The sequence below is a fragment of the Dysidea avara genome, chromosome 3 (assembly GCF_963678975.1).
Source record: "Dysidea avara chromosome 3, odDysAvar1.4, whole genome shotgun sequence".
Classification (NCBI taxonomy): domain Eukaryota; kingdom Metazoa; phylum Porifera; class Demospongiae; order Dictyoceratida; family Dysideidae; genus Dysidea; species Dysidea avara.
Window position 1 is genome coordinate 5,405,206 of NC_089274.1, and position 23,045 is coordinate 5,428,250.

The window sequence follows — 23,045 nt, forward strand, 5'->3', positions numbered from 1 at the left end:
GGTATTCCACTGCAAACTAATTCATAATAGTATATAATCTTGTAATCATACTAATTCACGTAGAATATCTATTTGTTATCACTTTATTTATTACTATTACTTGTACTATATCAACTTCTTCAGAACCCTCGAACTGAAACAGTGCCAACGTGGTGTCTCTAAATATAGATTTGCGCACAAATTACGTAAAAAATATTTTCCATCGTGTTATTGTTATATTCGGTAAGTAGCGGGTATCCCGTAACCTTAATGAACCTAAAAAAGATTGGGCATAACTCACAGCACTAACATCGGTGATCAGAGTTGTCACTCCCACGAATTATTGTAATTCACTGCATATAAAGCTTAGTACAGTTATAGGTGTATTACAGTGTACTTTTGCTCACTCACAATTTATGCATAACACTGAATGCTGTCGTGATATATATTAAGTGTGCCATTTTTGTATATATACCACTTTCACACCTCACTTCAAAGGGAAGAGAAGGTGTATAAGTGGTATAATAGCACTGCTAGCAGTGCTCAGGAATGCAGTAACGAGAATAGGAGGTAGTATATACAAGTTATATCCCTCCTAGGAGTGATATAACTTGTATATACTACCTTCTTCTCATTAATGCATTCCAAGCATTCTCAGAAATCATTTGATTTCTTTGATGAAACTGTGTGATCTCCTCTCCTTTAATATAACAACACTTCACAGGATCGATAGTGGGTTTTAGTTTTTGCAAGGCATAGATCATGGACTTGGGGAAAAAGATAGTTCATTGTTTTACTGAATGAAGAAGGTCACAGGTTAGTTTATATTAAACATGTTACATTCAATAGTCACGTGGGAATGTCCCACAGACACTGGGCGTAGCGCTCAATTGATTTGGCCATTAGTGTTAATAGTATTCACTACTTTAGTTTATTCATGGCTAGTAAAATAAGTACTTTAGTGTAGTTGAATCGTCTTTACATTGCCGTTTTGACACCTGGCGCGATGTCACACACGCATAGTGACTGGGCGTGGCGCTTAATTGGCTAGGCCATTATAGCGCTGTAAACATATTCACTGCTTTAGTTTATTCATGGCTAGTATAGTAAGTACTTTATAGTGCACTTAAGCTTCATTATGAGCTGTTCAGCTCATATTTGGGCTTCCTGTGTTTAATTGCGTACCCACAATCGAAGCGATCTGCATGCTCGTGAAGATAACTTACGTTCGGCCTCTCAGTGCCTTGTCGTTGCTCTTACGACGTTACCCACAATCGAAAGTCACATGGTCCCATATAAATACACTCGCAAAGCATTCCTGCAGTTTCCATGTACACTTGCAGGTGATTAACCCAAGTGGAATATATTAGTTGTAACATGGGCACTTGTGATTTGCCTGAAATATACACACGCGCCCTTGTGCTCGTGTGTATATTTCAGGCAAATCACTCGTGCCCATGTTACAACTACTACATACATACCTGGCTAAAATCTGTTAAATACATTTTTTTGTAATATTTTCCAAACAATAGAAATGACTGCTCTATTAGAGAATTGTGTATGACGTACGTTTTATTAGAGTATTTGAACAGGGCTCTGTTTATAAATGAGTGGGCTTTTATTTTCTGAACTTTTTGATTATCTAAACATGTTTTGGGGTTGGATAATCAAGGTGGCACTGTATACATACGTAGCTCTGTGTAGATGAATTTTATGGGTTTACATAATTATGTGTCCTAATTTTGCCTTTTTTGACATTATGTATATTCATAGAAATTGAAAAAATGATACTTATACACTGTATTTAATAACTCCCAACCTTGACAGCTACATGGGTGGAGGAGTCATACAGTACTTCTTTTGAATGAGATACTGAATCTTGTCAGGCCAAAATCAATTTATGTAACTCATGAAAAATATGTATATTATTTCAAACTCACCTGAAACAAAGCAGCTGTCACTTGACACTGACATCTTCATGCGCACTAAGTGCCTCTAAATATAATTATTTTGTTGCTGGTGTTTTAGCATTCATAGCTTTTTAAACAACTTTTAAGATGTCGCAAAGGCTAAAATGGCAAATGAATGGTGGGACATTACTAATAGGTAATTATTTGCTGCTTCAAAATAGAGTAACTAACAAGAGAATCTGCATGCTCAGGTAACCCCAACCACCTACAACACAGCCAGTTGGCCTGTTTCAATTTGTGCCCCTCCCCTTGCCAGCTCTTGGATCCATCCCTATATATATATAAATATATGTGCATTCTGTATAATAAGTACTTGCATATATTACAGTTATACTTTACTGGAATGAAACGGGAAAAGTGTGGAAGCAATGCCACAGATGTTTGGGCTTGCTGTGTGACAATGATGAAAGTTTTGGTGGGAGATGTTATAGTTAAAGAGGCTACAAAGCAGGTAATTGTTTGCTTCTCATGCATACACCTGTAACATAGGAAGGTGAAATGAGTAGAGTTTACAACCTACATACGTATGTTAATAGGTGGATAAAATAGCAATGCATTTACTCTTTTCTATTCTACGGCTATATATATCCTCTTCTACACATATCTGTATTATCCTTTCTATGTATGCATACAGTATTATGTAGTGATCATTGGACTTCATATTTTACAGATTAAGGAGTATTTTGATGCTGTTAGTATTCAGAGTAGTAAGCATGTTTTCAACATTGTTGAAGCTCATAAAATTGCGCACCAGGTAAATTCATCTATGCATGCTTACACGTATGTTGTACAATCATCCATGTGTATATGGTAAACACATGGATGACAAACATCCAGTAACTTGTAGCACACACACTCAGTACCTGTGCATGTGTGTGTCTGTCTGGTGGCAGTCCATATGAACACAAGTAGAAGGAATAGGGATCATAGACATGAAAGGTAGTAAAACAAGGAAGGTTACCTGTATACCTGCAGATGGTTCCGTACAAAATGGCACTAAAAGGGGTTCATTTCCTACACTACTATAGGGGAGATTTAGCGCCACAAGCACTAAATCTTCCCTACAGTAATGTAGGAGATGAATTATGCTCAACACTAATCTTCCCTACATTAGTGTAGGAACTATATTGTGCTCCAGGCACTAAATCTTCCCTTCATTAGTGTAGGAGATAAATTGTGCTCAACACTAAATCTTCCCTACATTAGTGTAGGAACTATATTGTGTTCCAGGCACTAAATCTTCCCTACATTAGTGTAGGAGCTATATTGTGCTCCAGGCACTAAATCTTCCCTACATTAGTGTAGGAACTATATTGTGCTCAGGCACTAAATTCTATTGAAGTGATCATAGTGAATTGTTGCTGTTTTAGTTGCAATACTTCAACTGCTTGTACTTTATTTTCCATACAACCTCATAACAGCCTTCTACCTTTGATGCTAAGGCAGTAGTACCCTTTGATTCCTGGTATAACATATTGTAAACATGTGACTATGGGTTATAGTAGTTTATTTAGTTTTTAAAAATGAGAGTTTAGTACTTCTTGTAAGTATGCATATTTATTACTATAGCAACTTCTTTGCATATACGTCTGCTTCTTTCTTGGATACATAATTTAATGTTGCATGGAATCCCATGGTTGATTCTTGCTATGCGTATATACATACAAATATAAATGAGTTGCACTTATGGGCCTTATCCATGATGTCACAAGACACGTAAAGGCCAACATAGTTGGGACAGCAGGATTACGGTTACATAGAAACCATTTAAATTAACTAATACAAATTAGCATTTCATGAAATACTAATTACATAATAATTGTAATTACTGCAAAATATGAAATGGTTACTAAGGAACGCTCAACTTGCAATATAGTTAAACCCACAAATGCATGAAGAGAAGTATAGCTTGGTTAACGTGTTTTCAAAGAAAACTATTCAGCCCTGGTTTTCATACACATACTAGCTGGACACGCCCTCAATTCTAACTCAAAGTGCTACGCTATTCCTAGTAACTCAGGAAGCTGGTAGTGTAGTTTTGTCATTTTTAAACACCCATAGAACCCACAACAAAACGTTCACAAAGTTTTAGAAAGCTGCCATGCCTAAACTGCCTTAGAGCAAGAGCAAAACTTACCTGACTATATAGGCACTTAATACCGTACACTGGGAAACTTTGACGAATCAAAGTGAATTCGTCAAAATTTATTTCGTCAACATAAAATAAGTGCCCAGGTTCTTATTGGTGATTTCAAACAATTTGTCAAAGTTTATTTCATCAACTTTGCCTAAGAGCAGATTCATCAAAGTTTACCCTCGTCAAAGTTTGCCGGTGTACAGTATAGTTCTTATGCTGCCTCCATTTCTAACACATAGACTGCTTTTGACACAAAACCATTAGCTCACATGGGTGCAGACAGACACACATGTACACGCATGTACGTTTCTTTCTGGAAACAATTATAGTAAACCAGGCGTGCGCCCTTGACAGCCTGCAGTGCCAGGTGCACGCCTGCAAATTGCACGGGGAACAGTAGGGAAGAACAATCACACCTTGGGCCAAGATGGCAAGCTCTAACCACAGATATGGTAATTATAACAAAAACCATAATCAGTCGAAAGGCACCTAGACATTTTTATTGCAATATGTATCTGCTGGTATAGGCTGTAGCTATAATTGTTTAAATAATTTCTTCCATACATGCATGCATAAAGTTATAGACTTTAGCAAAAAAAAATCAAGCAAGTTATGAATATAAAGCAGTTGTATCCCAGTAACATATTTTAATTACCACTCAAGTCTGAGACTATGGGTGATAACCTACGATAATACCCTCAAATAAATTCAATTGAGTTATTGTACTAAAATCTTTAGGCAAAATAATCAATATCATCAATATTTTTGATTTAGTCTAGATGCGCCAGTTAGGAAAGAGAGATTTTAATTTCCAATGGTGATGGTATTCGAGACTTCTTGCTTTGTGATGGAAACGGGGAAAAACATTTAGTCTCAAAACATTGCATCAGGTGTTTTCGCATTTCTTTTTGATCATAACAAAGAGTGGCGGGGTCATCTCCAAACATTAGTGATACGCAAAATGCAATTGCAAAGCAGCCACAGTCTTTGTTTCCCTTTTGAAGTTGAACTTATGGAATTTTCACAATCCGGTTCCCATATAATGAATGCAGTTGCTCGGCAAGAGTTGAGTTGATGCTTTTAGGTTGAAGAGAATCGTACAAATAAACTACGTTATCTCTGATGTGCGATAATGCCCAATGCTCACAAAAGTTGTGAAAAAAGAAAGACTTCTCTTCTGCTTCTTTTATCAATTCTGGTCGTGCATTGTTTAATATTCGTAAGCAGCATGAAGCTGCACGCTAGCAACTGACCAAGGTAGGAGACTGAGTAGCAATGCACTACCTGCTTTTATATGCAACGCTGGGCATACTTGTAAGACTAGCTTTAAAACCAGTACAACTGGATAGTGGACTGGTATTACCAATTGTAAAATACCAACACCTTTCAAGGACACAGAGAAATATTTTTAGCTAATACCAACACCTTTCTCTACCAGACATGTCAACTAGCATTCAAGGAGTAAACAGGAAACTGAGAAATATTTTTAGCTCTAAACAAGGTGGAGTGTTAATAATGAAGTATTATTGTATGAAGTATTATTTTATGAAGTATTATTTTATGAAGTATTATTTTATGAAGTATTATTTTATGCCTACAACAATGTAGGGAATAATTAGTGCTTCTTTGAACAATATTTTGCCTACTACATTGTAGGGAACATTTAGTGCACCTTAGCACTAAATCTTTCCTACATATAAGGGCAAGAAATAATATTTGAGTATAGTGCTTCATCCCACATGTATTATAGGGAAGATTTAGTGCTTAGTGGCACTAAATCTTGCCCATATATATAGGAACAAAAGTGCATTTAGTGCCATTTTATCTGGACCCCCTGCAGATGTACTATTGGACATTTAATCCCTACTTCAGTCTATACCCATGACTGAATGTATAGTCTATGAAGTACGTATGTATATGTGAATGCTATAAAGAATGCAATTTTTTTGCTTATCAACCTCTTCATTTCGTTTATTATATCCATTGTGCATGAATTACAGTAATTTGTTGAGTTTTAAGATAGCAATTGCCTTATTTACTTTCTGAAAATTACTAAAAGGTATTGACACCTGCATGTTTACATACATGTATATACCATGCTGGAGATCATTGAGAAGAACAGATGAGCTCTTGAATACTACTATATGTGTTAAAACAAACTTTATTTGTATTCATTGTGCAATGTAACCTCCTTTCTATGCAGTCAGGTTGTTACAGCAGTTTATAAGTTGTAAGTTCACTTTAATTGATCAAGTTTTTCTGATTGCTTCTCTTATACAGCTGAAACATGAAATTGAAGTGTTTGATTGGAGTAAAGGAAGAGAAATGGGTCAAGGGTATCTCAAAGAAAAGATAATGGAAAAATTTGACAAGATGACACATGTTAGTAGACCAGTATAATTATGTGCATTACAAACCTGCACATAAAGTTCACCGAGATCATTAGGTCCTAAAGAGGCCGAAATACTGAAATTCTACTGTATATAAAATAGGTGACCCTTTACATGGAACCTAATTTGTATGCAGGTTTTACTGTTGATCAACATTGTTTACACAGTTTTACTTTGTGTCATTGGAACCATTATTATAATTTCATTGCTGAGGTCATCATGCATGCCATATATTTATATATTTTTTTATTTTTATGTGAAACATTCTGCTATCACGTTGCTTTATTTAGTTTCTGAAAAGTGGTGAACTTCTAAAGCAAGCCCACTGGATATCTTCATACACTTATCCAGAAAAGTTGCCACTACCATTCATACTTGGAGCTGTTCATGGGGTAAGTAAGGTAGCACTATATACATATGTGTATATTGTGTAGACTGTGCAGAGCAAGAGTTCATAATGTTTGTCCCCATACAAATATTATAAACTCTGACTTGTGCAGAGGTATATACAGTAGCCAGGGATAGGAGAAGGGTATTTACCTCCCATCAGTTTTCACTGCTCTATTTGGGGTGCTCTTATATTTTTGAATACTGTGTTCTATCAGGAGCTCATCGAATCCTATGGACAAGGGAGCGTGTAACTCCATACACTACCTATACTACAGGCGATATTCAAACATAGTGTCCAGTGTTACTATGTATATAATTGGTTTCATCATTTTTATGTGCAACAAGGATACACCGAATGGGCTGCTACTCCATTGTCTTGTGTAAAACTACTTTGTTGTCGAGTCAAAGGTAGAGCTTGGAATAGTCAAGTGGAGTAATTTAGTTTGATTGTACGTGATTAGTGACTGTAGAAAGACTGTCCTGCTAAGCCTGTGCTACTATTCCTCTGCCGTACCATTGAACTTCGTTTCCATAGCTTCGCTTCGTTGCAGCAGAAGCATGACGTATTTGAGCATGCGCCTTTCATAATATCCTAATTGGGAAATTACTTATAGTACACGGCAGTCATGTTTGAATTTCGCTTTTTACGAAGTTACATGCTCCCTTGTCCATAGGATTCGATGTGCTCCTGGTTCTATTACGTATGCTAATGTTTTTGATAGATTTTATTCTATATCAAGGCACAGTAATCAGTTATGGTTACTAGGTCATTAATAGAGTAATACATATACTGGACTTAGAAAACCAGCCGAGAATTTTGTAACTAGCATAAACGAATTCCATTGATTGCATTATACTCATAGGTACTGGCTGGTTTTTTTTTTGTTTGTTTGTTTTTGTTTTTTTACTGTGACATTTTCTTTCTTGATTACAAAACTAATCAATCTTCGTTTATTGCCCATAGGATCCAATGCTTGAGTATCCCCAAATAGAGATCACCACTTTTAACTGTGACATCATTATGTAAAATGTTTATTAAATGACTTTGCATTAAAGCATATGTATATACAGAGGAGCATACTGTATTTTAAAATTGAGACTGCACAGGGGTGTACTTGATCACTGTAGAAAATTTAGAATTTACAGATCATAGAAAGTAGTAGTGAAACAAGGGAGGTTACACACACCTACAGCTATACTAGTGAACATTTAATTCCTAATTCAGTCTATAATCATGACTGAATTAGGAATGAAATGCCCACTACTATAGAGGTTATCCGTTTACGTCATTTAAAGTTAGTAACGGTTACTAGACACTATGTTTTTGAGGCAAAAATCAATGGAACCCATGCGAGAAAATGAAACATTTTGCAATTGTGCACAATGCGAGAAAATGAAACGTTTTGCAATTGTGCACAATTGAAGAAAGACTTGGGGAAAATCGCTATACTGAGTAAGTTACTTTTATTAATAGCCAATTGAAGAGTGGGAATAAAGGAGACTGGATTAGTTCAGTGGTACAAACCAGCGAGCAGCTGGAGTTTAATAATAGCCCTGTTTCTTCCAGCTCCGAAGCAATATTACTAAGCAACGAATAACATAACAAATGCACCACAGCTTTCTCATTTTCACCAGCGTTCTTCGGCTTGACACGAAGATAGCCTGTAAGTATACGGAAAATATTCAGTGTGACATCAAACAGATAACCTCTATACTTGGAGGAATAATTGTCTGTGGTGACCTCCCTAGCTTCACCTTTTATTCTATTTGTTTAAGTAGGGATCACCCTGAATGTGATGCACGCCGCCTTTAATAGTCATCCTAGAGACATCTTATCTGACAAAATCACTTTTATGGAATAATCATACAGTACAATAGTACTGTATAGTATGGACCACAAAGGCTTGGGCATGGCACATGAAAAAGCATCACCCAAAACCCAGCCTCACTTTTCCCTGATGACAATGAGGTAGTATTGGTATAAAGCTAAGCCCTCAAAATGCTTTCAACAGGTTGCTATGGAATTTTTAAAAATGATTAAATGGAATTTTCTAGTGACTGACTGACTGACTGACTGACTGAGTACCTGACTGAGTACCTGACTGAGTACCTGACTGATGCCTTCAGACAAGAGTAACTCGATAACGGCTAAGGCTACGGGCTTGATTTTTCATTGTTCGACGTCGCTTCGGCCAGACATGTGCCTTTTGGCATACCACAGTACGTACAATGCATTCTTAATGGACTCACCAGTCTCCTCCTTTGTGTCCCATTCATCTTTGCTGACAGCGAAAGGTGTTGATTTGGTGGTAGCACATGATGGCTTCCCTTCATAATGTATATTATCCGTATTTTTCATAGTGACTACTCTGATTGCAGAGGTGCTTTTCAAACAGTTCTTGATTCATATTGCTTGGTAACGGGTTGAACATAACTGAGAACGAAGCGTAATGGATACTTTACTTTTCAGACGATAACTGATAGCTGGGGTGTGCGACGCCATTTGATGTGGTATGTGCGTGGATTCACCAGTCATAATAATTTTATTTTACAAAAAAGTTAGCAAACAAGTACACACAAAAAATGGAATTTTCAACTAGAGTAGGGACCATAGCACATAGATAAAAAATACTGAAACAAGGTGGAGTAATGCACAACATTAAATCACAGTAAAACAATAAAAAGTGTTATATCCCTACTGTGCTTAAGATACCATAATGGAAATGCACAGTAGCGATATAACACTTTTTATTGTTTTACTGTGATTTAATATTGTGCACTACTCCATCTCTTTTTTTCGATGTGCTATGGTCCCTACTCTAGTTGAAAATTTGTGCACTTGTGTTAGTCCATCTAACACCAAATACAGCATTAAAAACAAGAAAACACTTACAGACAGCCAGATATAGAAAAATTTTAAAAATCACCGAAACTCAAATTTTCATCTGCCTGCCAGCCAGCCTAGCCTAGCCTAGCCTAGTCCAGCCCAGCTCAGCCAGACTGTATATAGTTGCAAGGCTGGAGGACAAACGGAGTACCATATAACTACCATTTTACACCACAATAGCAAACTCACCAGTGAGATACCTTTTGGGGTTCCGACAAGTGTGTGCCCTCTGTGCTTCTCTTTCCTTTTATCTTTAATCAGGTAGGTCACCATCTTCATGCAATGAAACCATATCGAGGCATTTATTTTATTAACACCTTCCTTGAGCAGTGTATTTAGCTGGTTACCTGTAACCATAGATCATATATACCCCTGTAACTTCACGAAAGGTCGAAGGTCAGGACACAACCATTAACAATCTTGGTTGATTAAGGGTGCTCTGTACAGTTGCGCGTATGGCTTCCCGTAAATTATATTTTCTCCTGTAACTTACGAATGGATTGAACTATTCTGCTAAACTCTTTTTATTTGCAATAAGCTATCACTACTGCACATTTTAGTTCAAATCCCATGTCTTAACTCACTGTAGAAGGTGAGTTATAAATTTTCGCTTCAAACTAGAACTAGTCCCACGGTTTATGCCCTAGAGACTTGATTCTTTAAAAATACATTATTGAAAACTGTACAAACAAACGTGCGTTTCTATTTTTGTTCTCTGGCTTCTCGGTCATCAGATACTCTTCTTCCGCTTTTGTGCTGGCACTAATCAGTCTTCTTTACCTCCACGCCATTCTTCGCCAGAAGGAGCTATCAAAAAATGACAAACGCTCTTTTAATGCATAAATACCATGCTTGCCCATCTGAAATTTTCGTGCCTATCGGGTCTAAAATGACGAACTAGTTCTAATTTTAGTATCAAAGTGTAGAAACTGAGGCGCCCGCAGCTGTTCTGTGGCCACAGTTATTGTTTCTTAATTGCGTAACCCGAAGATAGTCGGTAAATTACGGATCGCTATATTCATTAGACCACGATGAAGAAGATACAACACTTACTTCGCTTCCTTCATGTATATCGCTCTTCTTTCTTCGTTTGTGGCAGGTTATTTCATCATAAAAGACATTTTCTTGTTGGGCGCGCCACGCGATAACAAGCCACAGACTAATTAGATAATTACTGGTGACCATGGGAATCCATTAGTAAACTCCAGCTGTGCTAACCTCAGAAGCCATACACGTAACTGTACAGAGCACCCTTAATAATGATTGAGTGTGGAGACCATGAGTTCTCTATTTGCTTGATCACAATGACCATGCACACCCCCTTAATTGGTCTAGCTGTAGTTATTATGCTAGCACAGTGAAATATGAAATAGTGGCTAGTGTTGCACCAATATGCATTTTTTTCACATTTACCGATACCATTTATTTGCCTATTCCTGTAACCGATATGCTGATATTCTTCAGAACAGGGGAGGAGAAACAGAAAATCACATAAAGTTTATGTGTGAAATTGTAATGTAATCAAATGTAATTAATTGCGTGGGCAGCCATTTTAAAAATATATATATATTAAATTTTGTTTTGCAATGTTTGCTAAAATTTTACCAGTAACCCCTTTCATGGAAAAAGAAGCCAAGTAGTTATAGAACAGCAAAGCCAGTTTACTAACAGTGTTTTTAGTGGGATTCCAGACCCTTTGTGTGATCGACTAATTGCATGGGTGGACGATAAATATACACAGCCTACAGCCATACTTTCGCAAAGAAACAAGCCTAAGCAGTTACAGCAATAAATGTTGTACCACTAAGGCCAGGCAAACTTTGATTAAATGTTTCTCATCCCCGCCCACATCCCTTTTTACCCCACTGCCTTTAATTTCATTATTGCTGTTATCAATCATGTGCACACGTATTTTGATGCTAAGAAGGCTATCATTTAACAGTACAGTAAATGTCACTTGCATCTCAGAAACGGTGATAAAATGTATAGGTACTAGTTCTTAAAAGGCTTTAGCTAACCTGTATAGATACAGTAGCTTGATTTGGAGTATTTTCTTTACAATGAATAATGAAAAATGACCTCCCGCCTGCATGGAAATTTGAATTTTTGTGGATGAGAAACAAGTAATGAAGTTTGCCTGGCCAAACTGCTGTATTTATTGCTTTTTTGAAATTTCACCTGTTCATTGCTATCTATAATGGTTGGTTGTGGGTTTCGGTTAATTGGCAAATTATTTCAGCTTTGTAACCGATGCCGATACTTGTAAAATTAGCTAATATCAGCTGTTACCGATAATTCAGCCGTTTATCAGTGCAACACTAATAGTCACACATCCCTGGTAGTCAAAGGCAGATACTCTAATACAGCAGTCACCCCAATAGAATGATCACACATGTACAGCTGTATGCTATATACTATAGCAAAAAAACTAACAAATTAGTAAATTATTAATTTAAAAATAAAGTATAGATTTAATCGTTAAAACAAGATGGTATACAGCGTAGCTGAGAGGGAGATCCCTACTTTGGCATTGAACAAAATACCAGTGCCTACAGCTGTGCAGACAAAATTTGCACCAATTGTTCATCTGTTCACTAGCTATCACTGAGTGGGTGTATACATTTCTGATACCCAAAATTTGCCCTGTTTTGAGCAGCTTTTTCGAGCGGGTAATAATATCACAGGTGGTAGTAATAGGGTGGGAGGGTGGGGGTGGACGGTGGTCTTAATATACGGGTATAAAATGAAGTAAGAAGACGATTGGAATCCAGAGGCCAAGTTTGGGCTCTCCATGGCCCTCAAATTACTCCAAATTGACTGAAAACACTATTGGCGAGTTCTGTGTGAAGTCCCAGCTCACTACACACCATTATCACAAAGCCATTGCCATTTAATGGTGCCAATCTCACACTCGTGGCTTTGACAGGGTCGGAAGAAAGCTGCTACAGAAACCAGACTTGTCAGTGCTGAAGGAAGTACAGTGTGAAATATGATAGTGTATTAGACCAGCAATCCATTTCTGGTAAAATCGTAAGTTTGATTTTGTGTGTGTGGAAGCCTTGTTATGTGAAATCCGGTCACAATTATGCAAACTAGTCGGATTTTCGCTCAGCAGGTCACATTTTATAATGATTAGCTACATACAAGAGGAGCTAATTGAGTTCAACAGAGCCTTGTAATTCTTGTAACTAACAAAAAGGTAGAAAAACATTGTCACCTGTGCTCCATTGAATCCTAGACTTGTGTGCCTAAGGTTACGGGATACTGTAAACCCCACATGTACACTATCGATCATTTTTCATGATTAGGGGTTTGATTTTTCTTAATGCATTGTTATCAAATATTTATGCATTCTTAACTTCTCATAAATCGACATGGAATTCAAATGTTGTTATGGAAACATGAGTTGTCCCCATGCCAAACAGTGAAAACTGTGAACCAAAAATCAGACTAATGAAGAACCATGAGAACTTACTAACAATTCTAAGGTTTGAAGAACATCACTTGTGAGGGACTGACAAGAGGATTTGTGAATAATGTGTATAGTTGCTGAAATATGACTACAATATGGCCTAAAGCAAGACACTGTGGTCACAAAATTAATTTTTAAATTGATATCACAAGCACTAGAAACATTATTTCTAACAAATGGCTCCGTCAGGACCTAGACAAGAAGCCAGACTAGTAGTCTGTTTATACAAAATGTTAACAACTAGTTTGACAGTCCTGATTTTTGGTTCAGGAAAATATCGCCATTAGTCAGCAAAACTACGCATGCGCTTACAGGTGCGCCAGTTGCTAAGTGTGTTGTATCTATGTTATCTTGTACTGTTACGTGTGTTTTCTTGTACCTTGTAACTGTCCAGTCAGCACGCTATTATTCTCCCAACAATTTAAGCCTGTTACCAGCTGATACAAAACACAACAACACCAAGCCTGCCTTAATTACGTAATAAAATTTTTGTTTGACAGTCGCTCACTATCCCGTAACCTTAACAAGACCTTGTTCCCTGGTAAAATGCAGGCAAGACACAACAAGCAAAATGTGTGCATATCGAGGGTAAGTCGTGTCTTCTCGCAATTGTACTTTTTAGAGGTGACACGAGTTGCCCTCAATATGCACACATTTTGCTTGTTGTGTCTTACCCACATTTTACCAGGGAACAAGGTCTTGTTAAGCACACAAGTCTAGGATTCAATGGAGCACAGGCAACAATGTTTTTCTACCTTTTTGTTAACTACAAGAATTACAAGGCTCTGTTGAACTCAATTAGCTCTTCTTGTATGTAGCTATTCTGAGCCACATACGTTACAGCTCAGCTCCAAGGTAATACCACCATTGGTATTGATTCCAGTAACAATACTGCGATCATTATTCAACAAACAATTGACCAATAAGCTTAGTTTGAGATTATAAAATTAATACTATAAGAACTACCTATAACAGATCAGTCATCAGATACACACATACGTACTTGTTAGATAAAAGATGTCAGATCGATACAATATCGGTAGATTGGTAATAAATTCCTTGGTATTAGTAAGTTTTATTGGTCAATTGTTAATTGAATAATGATCACAGTATTGTTACTGGAATCAATACCAACGGTGGTGTGGACACCACTCAGCAACCACAAATACTTTAAATTCTCCCGAGGACCTCTTGCAGAGCTCAAAATAACAGCCTGTCACCTGTCATTTTCTGACCCAAAAGCCACAATGACCGATCAAATTAAAAATTGTCTGACATTAGATGAAATAAGCACTTAAAAATACACTGTGTATGTAAATATGTACTAGTGGCCGACCATGTTGCATGTTGGCCTGTCATTTTGACAGATCAAGTAAGACACCTTATATTGAGCACTGCCTCTGGTAAGTTTAAGGGACTAAGCTATAGGAAATAAACCAGTAAACTCATGTGCATTTGTATGACTTCCTCAAGTTTTTAATTGGCATTTGGCAAAGAATTAGTGGTATACTTTAGTGGATAAGTTTAGAATGTTTGAAAACACAGTGATTAGAAAGATCAGCATTGAATCAGTAGCTTCTACAGAAAGTCGGTTCAACTGATTTTGCTTAAATTGTCCAGATCGGTACATCTCCAGTACTGTTTCTAAACTTGTATTGCAGCATGTAAGTAAACTCTTTATGGCTGTAACGTAATTTTATACAGACACGTGAGATGTGCACGAAACGTGGACACAATGCAAGTGGGCATGGGTGAACATTACCTTGGAGCTAAGCTGTACCGTATGGGCCACATATGTACTATAGTATGCCAAAAGGCACCTGTCTGGCTGAAGCAATGTTTAGCAGCGCAAAAATCAAGCCTGTAGCCATAATCTACTTATGCTTGTCTGAAGGCATTAGTAAGTGAGTCAGCCAACGGAATATTCCACTAAATCTATTGTTTTAATTTCATAGCTAGGTTGCACTCAATGCACTGAAAGTACTTTTGGGCTGGGTCATACCTTTCCAATACTGTCAAAATGCTGAGAAAGTACAGTTGATTTCAGGTGGCTTGTGAATGCAATTGAACGATTTGCACACGTGATTGCTTGAACACATGAGCTGTTTCCTTTTAATCAAACTCCTTCTATTAATGCAACTACATTATTTGCCTTCTTAGATTGTTAGATGATACCAGGGGCATACTGAGGTAGTTATTCAACACACTAAAGCACTGCATGTAAGCATTTGCATGACCACGTTTCAAAATCACGTGGCAAATTGTTCAATGGCTTTCGCAAGCAACCCGAAATCGACGGTACATGTTGTGAGGCTGGCTATTTTGGTCAATGTTTTTTGTGAAAATGTGCAAACCTTCGTGATCCTTAATATATAATACTACAGTACAGTTTATGTATAGTTTACAACATGATTATTTTTTAGGCAAACAGTCTTCATCATTAATGCCTGAAGGAACTTCCTAAGATATACAATACACCACTATGGGTTACAATGCAACAAGTTCTAGTAATCATAACTAATGGTGTTAGGGTAAGTCAATAATATAGAGTGTTGATTTTTGTGAATTGCAATATATAAAAATTATGAATTTTAAGTTTGATTATGGATCATAGCCATAAAAAGTGGTGGAACAAGGGAGGTACGTACTGTAGCTTACACCTGCAGATATACTAATAGACATTTAATCCCTAATTCAGTCATGTAGGTATTAAATGTCTACTAGGCGTAGATAACCTCCGTTGTTTCATGGCTATTAAATGTCTGCTAGTATATCTGCAGGTGTAGACAACCTCCCTTGTTTCACTACATTTTATCATCCCTAAACATTATAATTTTTCCTTCAACTTGTTTGTTTACTGTTTGTAACATAATTATGACTGGTGAACCAACACATACTGTATCAAAAGAAAGAATGGCACCATACTTAACGTTTTTGTCTGAACACACGTCCAAAATATCAATTACTGAAAAAGTAAAGTAGCCATTACACTTTGCTTTCAGCTATGCTCAGCAACTTCTGATACAAACATAGGGAAGCCATCATGTGCTAGCTACCACAAATTGACACCTTGTGCTGTCAGCAAGAAGAAATGGGTACAAGGGTAAGTCCATGATGTGTACATAATACATACTGCAGTATGCCAAAAGGCACCTATCAGACTGAAGTGACGTCTAACAGTGAAAAATCAAGCCTGTATCCTTGTCTGAAGGCATCATGCAGGCAGTTAATTGGTCTATCAGTACAAAATTCTGTTAAATATTTTTTTATTAAAGTTCTGTAGCAATTTATTGGAAGCGTTTTTGGTTGCTCTAAAGGCACTTTTGGGCTAACCAAAACATACTATTATTTTACTCTTTACATTATTGAATGTTCTAATAAGGTGACTGTACTATTAGAGTATCTTGACCGCACACTTGCCACCCAAAGTTGTTTTCACATTATAACTCCATGGCATTTAATCCCGTTCTTCTATACCACTAAAAGGATTTCTTTCTGTGATGATTAATTCATGTGCACACTGATTTTCGACTCACCTAAGTGGTTTGCCTGGTAGGTGTCAAAACTAATGAATTTTTTATTCACGAAACTGTTGTTACACATGTTTGGCTTTGCATTATAAATCACCAAAAAGCACTTCTACGAAGGTTAATCTATCCATCAATTTATTCTACAAAGCAGTTTTTGCTCTAGGCATGACAGTTGTTTTTGTGTAAATTGATCGTAACTTAATGAATGTTAATTGGATTCACATGAAATTTGGTACTGGGATTTGTATTTAAGGCTCCTAAATTTCAGGTCAATCAGATTACACATTTGTGTTTTATAGTGATTTTTGTAAAATGAAGAGGCATGTATAAGTACATAGAAGAAACAAAACACTCACATAAAACCCTGAAACTTTGGTTGCTTGTATCTCAGGATTGATTGTGCTTCAAATTTGGTACACACCAGGGTGTGTAAATACATTCTATTGACATAAAGGATCACGCACCTACAAATGCGTAAAAATTTTCTTCCTGTTAATATACCCACAATGTGACATGCCAACTTCTTTGATCGTACAACCTACTATCATGTGTCTTGATTATGCAGAGCATACATGGCTACCATTAAACAGCTCAGGGGCGAATCCAGGAGTTGGCAAGGAGAGGGGCACAAACAGACTAAGTTGTAAGTGGTTGGGGAGAGCCAGATTCTCTAGTACAGTGCTGCATTTTTGAAGCAACAAATAATCACCTCTTAGTAGTCTCTCACTGTTGATTTTTGCCTTTTTTGCCTTTACAGATGGTTGTGAAGTCTTAACAGTTATTTAGAAGGCTCTGAATGTCTTAAACAAATGCAACACGAAATATAATTTTAGAGGCGCTTAGTACGTACGAAGGTGCTGGGTGACAATTTCACTGTTAGTTTGACTTTGGTTCGCTTTGGTTTCAAGTGAATTTGTAATAAATGCTAGTAAATGTGCGTATTTTCATGAGTTTCCTGGCCTGACAAAGTTTAGTAGCTATTTTAATCAGAAGTATGACTGGCTCCTCCACAAGGTGAGGAATGGGGGGGTGGGGGGCATTTGCCCCAAATGCCGCATCCTGGATCTGCCATTGCAGCTGTCTTGGCAACACTTATGAAAACAAGTTCGAATCAAAGAATTTGAAAAAGACTGAGATACCCTAATAGAACAATTTCCTATTAAACTTTACTTCAATAGAGCAGTCAGGTATGCCACACTTTTTAAAATGTTTTATTCTATATACCTTTGGCCCCGTAAATCTGGAAGCATTTTGTGTAAAACCTTCATGGGTTGTTTGGATTGAAACATGTTGCAAAATAAACTTTTACTAAATTGAGTACAATTGCAGAGTATCAAACAGTATGTAGTACTGTTTAACCCTTAAACCCTCATAATCCAGAAAACTGGATTTAAACTTAATAAATACGCATGCCTTGCACAAAGCGCTGTAGCTTTCAAAGTGTCCATCCTATGGCTATGCAATTTACGTCATTCTACTTGTGATGTAACAAGGATTAAAATGATACCTAGGGTTTTACCCTAACGCTAAACGGTGAGGCCAAAACTAGCCATGAAAATAACTTTTTGGTAAGGAAACACGCAAAACCTTTACATACCTTTATAAAATGGTTGATAACTCGATGGTAATTGCTCCTATCACTTTGCAACAACTTCCATTCGATTCATCATGAAATTTTCTATCAGGCCATATATGACTCATGTGAGTAAACCTACAATCGAAATTATTAAACACATGGCAAGAAATTTGAAACACGGAGACGCGACTTGTTGCTGTTCATCGTTTCATAGCAAGTAAGCCACTGTAGTTACAGTGTTCATTTAACCTTCTCCAAGTAGCCCAGTGAATGCACTTTTAATCTCAGTGTATTTGTAGGCTGAGTTACCCCACCTAGTGTCACCATGCATGCCCATATTGTGTAAAGACGCATTTCCGAAAAGTTCTCAGCAGGTTTAAGGGTTAAGTAGGAATTGCACCTAAAATAATCCATGCCACCTATAATGCCGCCTTTAAAAATCATTCTGGAGACATCTTAGGTGACAAAAATTTCCTTTACGAAATAATATTAGTCCACCTAAAATCAAATATACATACATAGTATTGAAAACAACAAAACAAAGACAGCCAGACATATAATGTTAAAAATTTTGGCTAGATATAATTAAAAAAAATTCACCAAAACGTTTTGGTCTGCCAGTTTGCCTGCCTGCTTGTCTGTCTGCCTGCCTGCCTGCCCTGCCTGCCTGCCTGCCCTGCCTGCCTGCCCTGCCTGCCTGCCCTGCCTGCCTGCCCTGCCTGCCTGCCCTGCCTGCCTGCCCTGCCTGCCCTGCCTGCCTGACCACGGTCACAAGGCTGGAGGCCAAACGAAGCAGCGCATGACTACCATTTTACACCCAATAACAAACTCACCAGTGGCATGTGTCTTTAAAGGTTCTGACAAGTGTGTGCCTTCTGTGTCTTGTCTTTTCTTTTATCTTCAATCAGTCTCTTTTTCATGCAATGAAACCATATTGATGCATTAATTGTCCATATCAACACTTTCCTTGAGCCACAAAATTATTTCAAATGGTACCCGGACATGTGTAACTTCATGATAGGTGCGAGACCACACCCATTAACGATCTAATAATGATAGAGCATGGAGACCACACATCCAATTAAATGAACACGTCCCTTATTGGTAGAGGATCTATGATCTAGCTGTATTTGTAATGATAGCATGATGAAAATATTACACCCTGAGGCCAACTTGAGATACTCTAATACAGTAGTCACCATAACAGAACAGTCACACATGTATAGCTGTATGCTATAACAAAGAATTCGTATTATTAATTTAAAAAGGAAGTAGGGATCCAAGTGATAAAAAGTAGGAAAGCAAGAGATGAATGATGGTATTGCAGCACAGCTTAGTGGGAAGATCTCTACATTGGCATTGAATATACATAACATGTATATATACCGATGTATATGTTTTCTCACAGAGGGATACCATTATTCATCTCTACTTTTTATCGCTTGGATTTCTACTTTAATATTTCATACCGATGTATATATATGTTTCTCACAGAGCGATACCATCATTCATCTCTACCTTTTATCGCTTGGATTTCTACTTTAATTATTTTTTTTAAATATACAAGTTATTGTCCTTTTATGCAGAGGCGTAGCCAAGGGGGGGCAAGGGGAGGCATTTGCCCCATAGTGTTGTTTTTTTAAAACCTCCGTCACAAGCTTACCAGTAATAAACTGACACGCAAATGACTATAAATTATGTGCGCTACTCAGCGGTATCACCAGGGGGTTGCTAGTGAACGCGCACACACAACATTCAACTTGCTCGTGAATCCACCGAACGAAAATATTAGAGACACTTCTATAATTGTTTAGCCTAGATTACTCACGTGATAGAGCATTTTCGAATCTAAAGAGTGACCCGCTCTAAAGATCCTCGCCGCGGCAGGAGTCACAACTCACAAGTGACGAAGGGGACCAAATGACGCTACGAACCTACTGCCCGCTCCGAGGTGATAAAGTGTTAAATGTACCAAGTTTATTTTCTCGAGTCGATCACACTAGATCTTTTTACGGCAGTGCAGTCTATTTTTTTACTTTATCAGTCAGTCAGGCGGATCAGTCACAAGCTTACAAGTTCTGCTAGCAAGAGAGACAGGTGGGATTTCATGCAATACGTGGCATTTGAATTTCGCGGAGTGTAGTGAGTGAACATGTCATCCTGTCGGCAGTGTGCTAGGACTGCAGCACAAGCTGTGGCTAACATAAAGTAACTTGTATTAGCACTAAATATTAACAATATAGTTCTACCGGACTGTGGATGAATTTGTTGGAGTACAGTTGTGGCACGTGCGATGATGTTCGACGAATATACCTCCATTGATAAGTGATAAGCAATCAGTACTGAAATAGTTACGTAGCTAGTTGTGTAAGCTGTAATAATACAACACCGTATGTTGGCTAGCCCACCATTGGGTCATTAGCCCCTTTTGCAATCGTGAGTGATTTCGAGCGTTTCGTGGGGGCATGCCTGCCCCTCCATCACCTTCTGGCTAGCTACGTCCCTGCTTTTATGATTTCCACTAACTCACAAAAATATTTAAAGCAAATTTCATGCAATAGTGTCAAGATTTCTGCTATCAAGTAACTTACTATGCTATATTGTTCATTGTGTGGCTAGTTGCATGCATGTGCAGTGTACAATTAATAATTTCTTGCTTTCTTTAGTTTCTGCCAAAAAATAGACCAGATGCTGCTAAAGTTATAGAAGAATTGGAAGAACTGTATTGTAATTGCTTAATTTGTGTATAATGAATTTTAGTAATAAATTTCTTTATTTTTGTATCTTATGATACTTGTACATATAAGTTATAGTTATATCCCGGTACGAGGGTGATATCATTGTTATTACACGAGTCCGAGGCAGAGCCGAGGACGAGTGTAATAACAATGATATCATCCGAGTATACAGGATATAACTGTTTTATATCCCAGTGCGCGGGAGTGCGCAGAAGTTTACAGATAGTAAATTAGGTTCCGGTTTGAGTTCCTGTCACTATGCTCAAGATTTCGTCCGAATTGTGTGGAGATTCTACTTCGTAGCCACAAGAGAGACCTTACATACTGCCTACAACTGTAGCGAAGGGCGGTGTTATGAAGCAGCGGTTCCAGGTACGATTCGCCTTCGTCAGAAATTGGTATAGTGGTGTCGCGTGGTGTACAAGAGAAAAATAAAGACCAACAAGTGGCTACCATAGTCCAAGATAGAACGATGAAGCTAGAGGAAGTTAGTTCTTCACCATAGTGACTGTTGGGAGTGATTGCTGGAGCGAAAATCGTCACGTACTATTCTTGACATTTGTTAACTATCGTATTGGTAACTTGTAGTGTTATTGTGTAAAGGATTAACAGTTTTCTTGTAAGATTTAGTTAGTTTTAAGTGCTGTATTGGTGTGTTTTGTATCAATATTTCCTTATTTGGCTCTTTGTTCCATTGGTAAACAATGCCATTCGCGGTTATTATGATGTCACGAAAGAGACTGAGTGGCTCCGCAACAGGGTGATAAGTTAGTTATCACTGGGTGATAACTAATATATCGTACAGTAGCAGCGCCGCTCTGTCTAGCTGTATGGTAGTTATAACCCAGCGCGGCGCTTTGATACTCCCACACACTGGGGTTTAAGTGAACATATTTTTTTTACTGTATTACCTCATCCAAATAGCTATTATGTGTACAGCAATATGCATAAACATTATAAACAAATAAAGCAGTTATCAGTTACAACAGCATTGGAGAGACTTTAGTACAGAATTCCATCCTGTGGTATGGCCCTGTAATATATAATATAAATATAGCTATTTTAATTGAGTTGCTATAATAACTAATACATGTGCTAGTATACACAGTACCTGTATATCAAAACTACATGTGTATGATTGCATGTGTGCATGGTGGAAGCATTAAAAGTAAAACAATGAACATGCATGCATAAGCATTCTTCATTTTATTTGTGATTTCAGTTTTGCCGGTGTCTCTGAACCCTTGCTTTTCCTTAATAACTCTAGCAGCGTAGCCCCCAAAATGGCCAAATGGTGCACTAAGCATGAAACTTTCCACATTAATAGTATTCCTCATGAATTAATGTATTTTTTGATATAGTGCCATTGCAGATGTGACCTTTATGGCCATTTTTGCCTAGAAATTGACCATTTCTGTCTTTATCTCCCTGAGGCATTAATTGATGTGTTAAAACATGGCACCAAAGTAAAGGTCCTGTTGAATGAAACAAGTTAGTTTTTATTTGAAGTTGATAGGTAATTCCATTTTGAAGTTACGATTGCTTTTATTAGCTGCAAAATTCTCTGAGTGTACCTGCCCTTGGGGTGTAAATTACCCATGGAGAGGTAAATTATCTCAAAATTCATGGGTAATATAACTTTGGAATTAACCACCACCAAAAGTATCCCTAGGCTGTGCTGTGTTGTGCAGTGCATATGCACTCTCCTCAAGCATGTACGTATTTTGACAGATGGAATCTTTAGATTAGCTCGCTCTGAAGTGTACAATTTCCAGCTTAGGGGCCCAGATCTAGGAGTGTTTACCCCCTCAGAAATTTAACCATGTACTTGCTTATAGGAAAAGCTAGTAGAGTACATTTCATCAATTGTTTGCTTATGATACAACAAACGTACCATAACAGAAAGGTGAAAATAGCAAGGAAAAGAACTAAACTCTTTTGAAAACTAATCAGTGTTGCATGGTCAAAATTATATT

The 23,045-nt window shown here is 37.5% G+C and overlaps 1 protein-coding gene and 1 long non-coding RNA gene across 3 annotated transcripts in view; one reads left to right on the forward strand and one right to left on the reverse strand.

The window, feature by feature from the left end:
* The window catches only part of LOC136249041 (uncharacterized), a 63,716-nt gene extending 42,583 nt beyond the window's left edge, over positions 1-21,133 (forward strand). For both annotated transcript variants that reach the window (XM_066040946.1, XM_066040948.1), the window contains 6 exons: positions 2,278-2,400; positions 2,620-2,703; positions 6,367-6,468; positions 6,767-6,868; positions 15,649-15,756; positions 20,998-21,133. In XM_066040946.1, coding sequence (XP_065897018.1) covers positions 2,278-2,400; positions 2,620-2,703; positions 6,367-6,468; positions 6,767-6,868; positions 15,649-15,669 — 432 coding nt within the window. In that variant the 3' untranslated portion in view covers positions 15,670-15,756; positions 20,998-21,133. The remainder of the gene's footprint in view (positions 1-2,277; positions 2,401-2,619; positions 2,704-6,366; positions 6,469-6,766; positions 6,869-15,648; positions 15,757-20,997) is intronic.
* LOC136251907 (uncharacterized) lies at positions 10,409-10,911 on the reverse strand. Its single transcript, XR_010699256.1, has 2 exons — positions 10,807-10,911; positions 10,409-10,560 (listed from the first exon to the last, which is right to left on the reverse strand). It is a non-coding gene; the product is annotated as an uncharacterized lncRNA (long non-coding RNA).
* Positions 21,134-23,045: the final 1,912 nt, after the last annotated feature.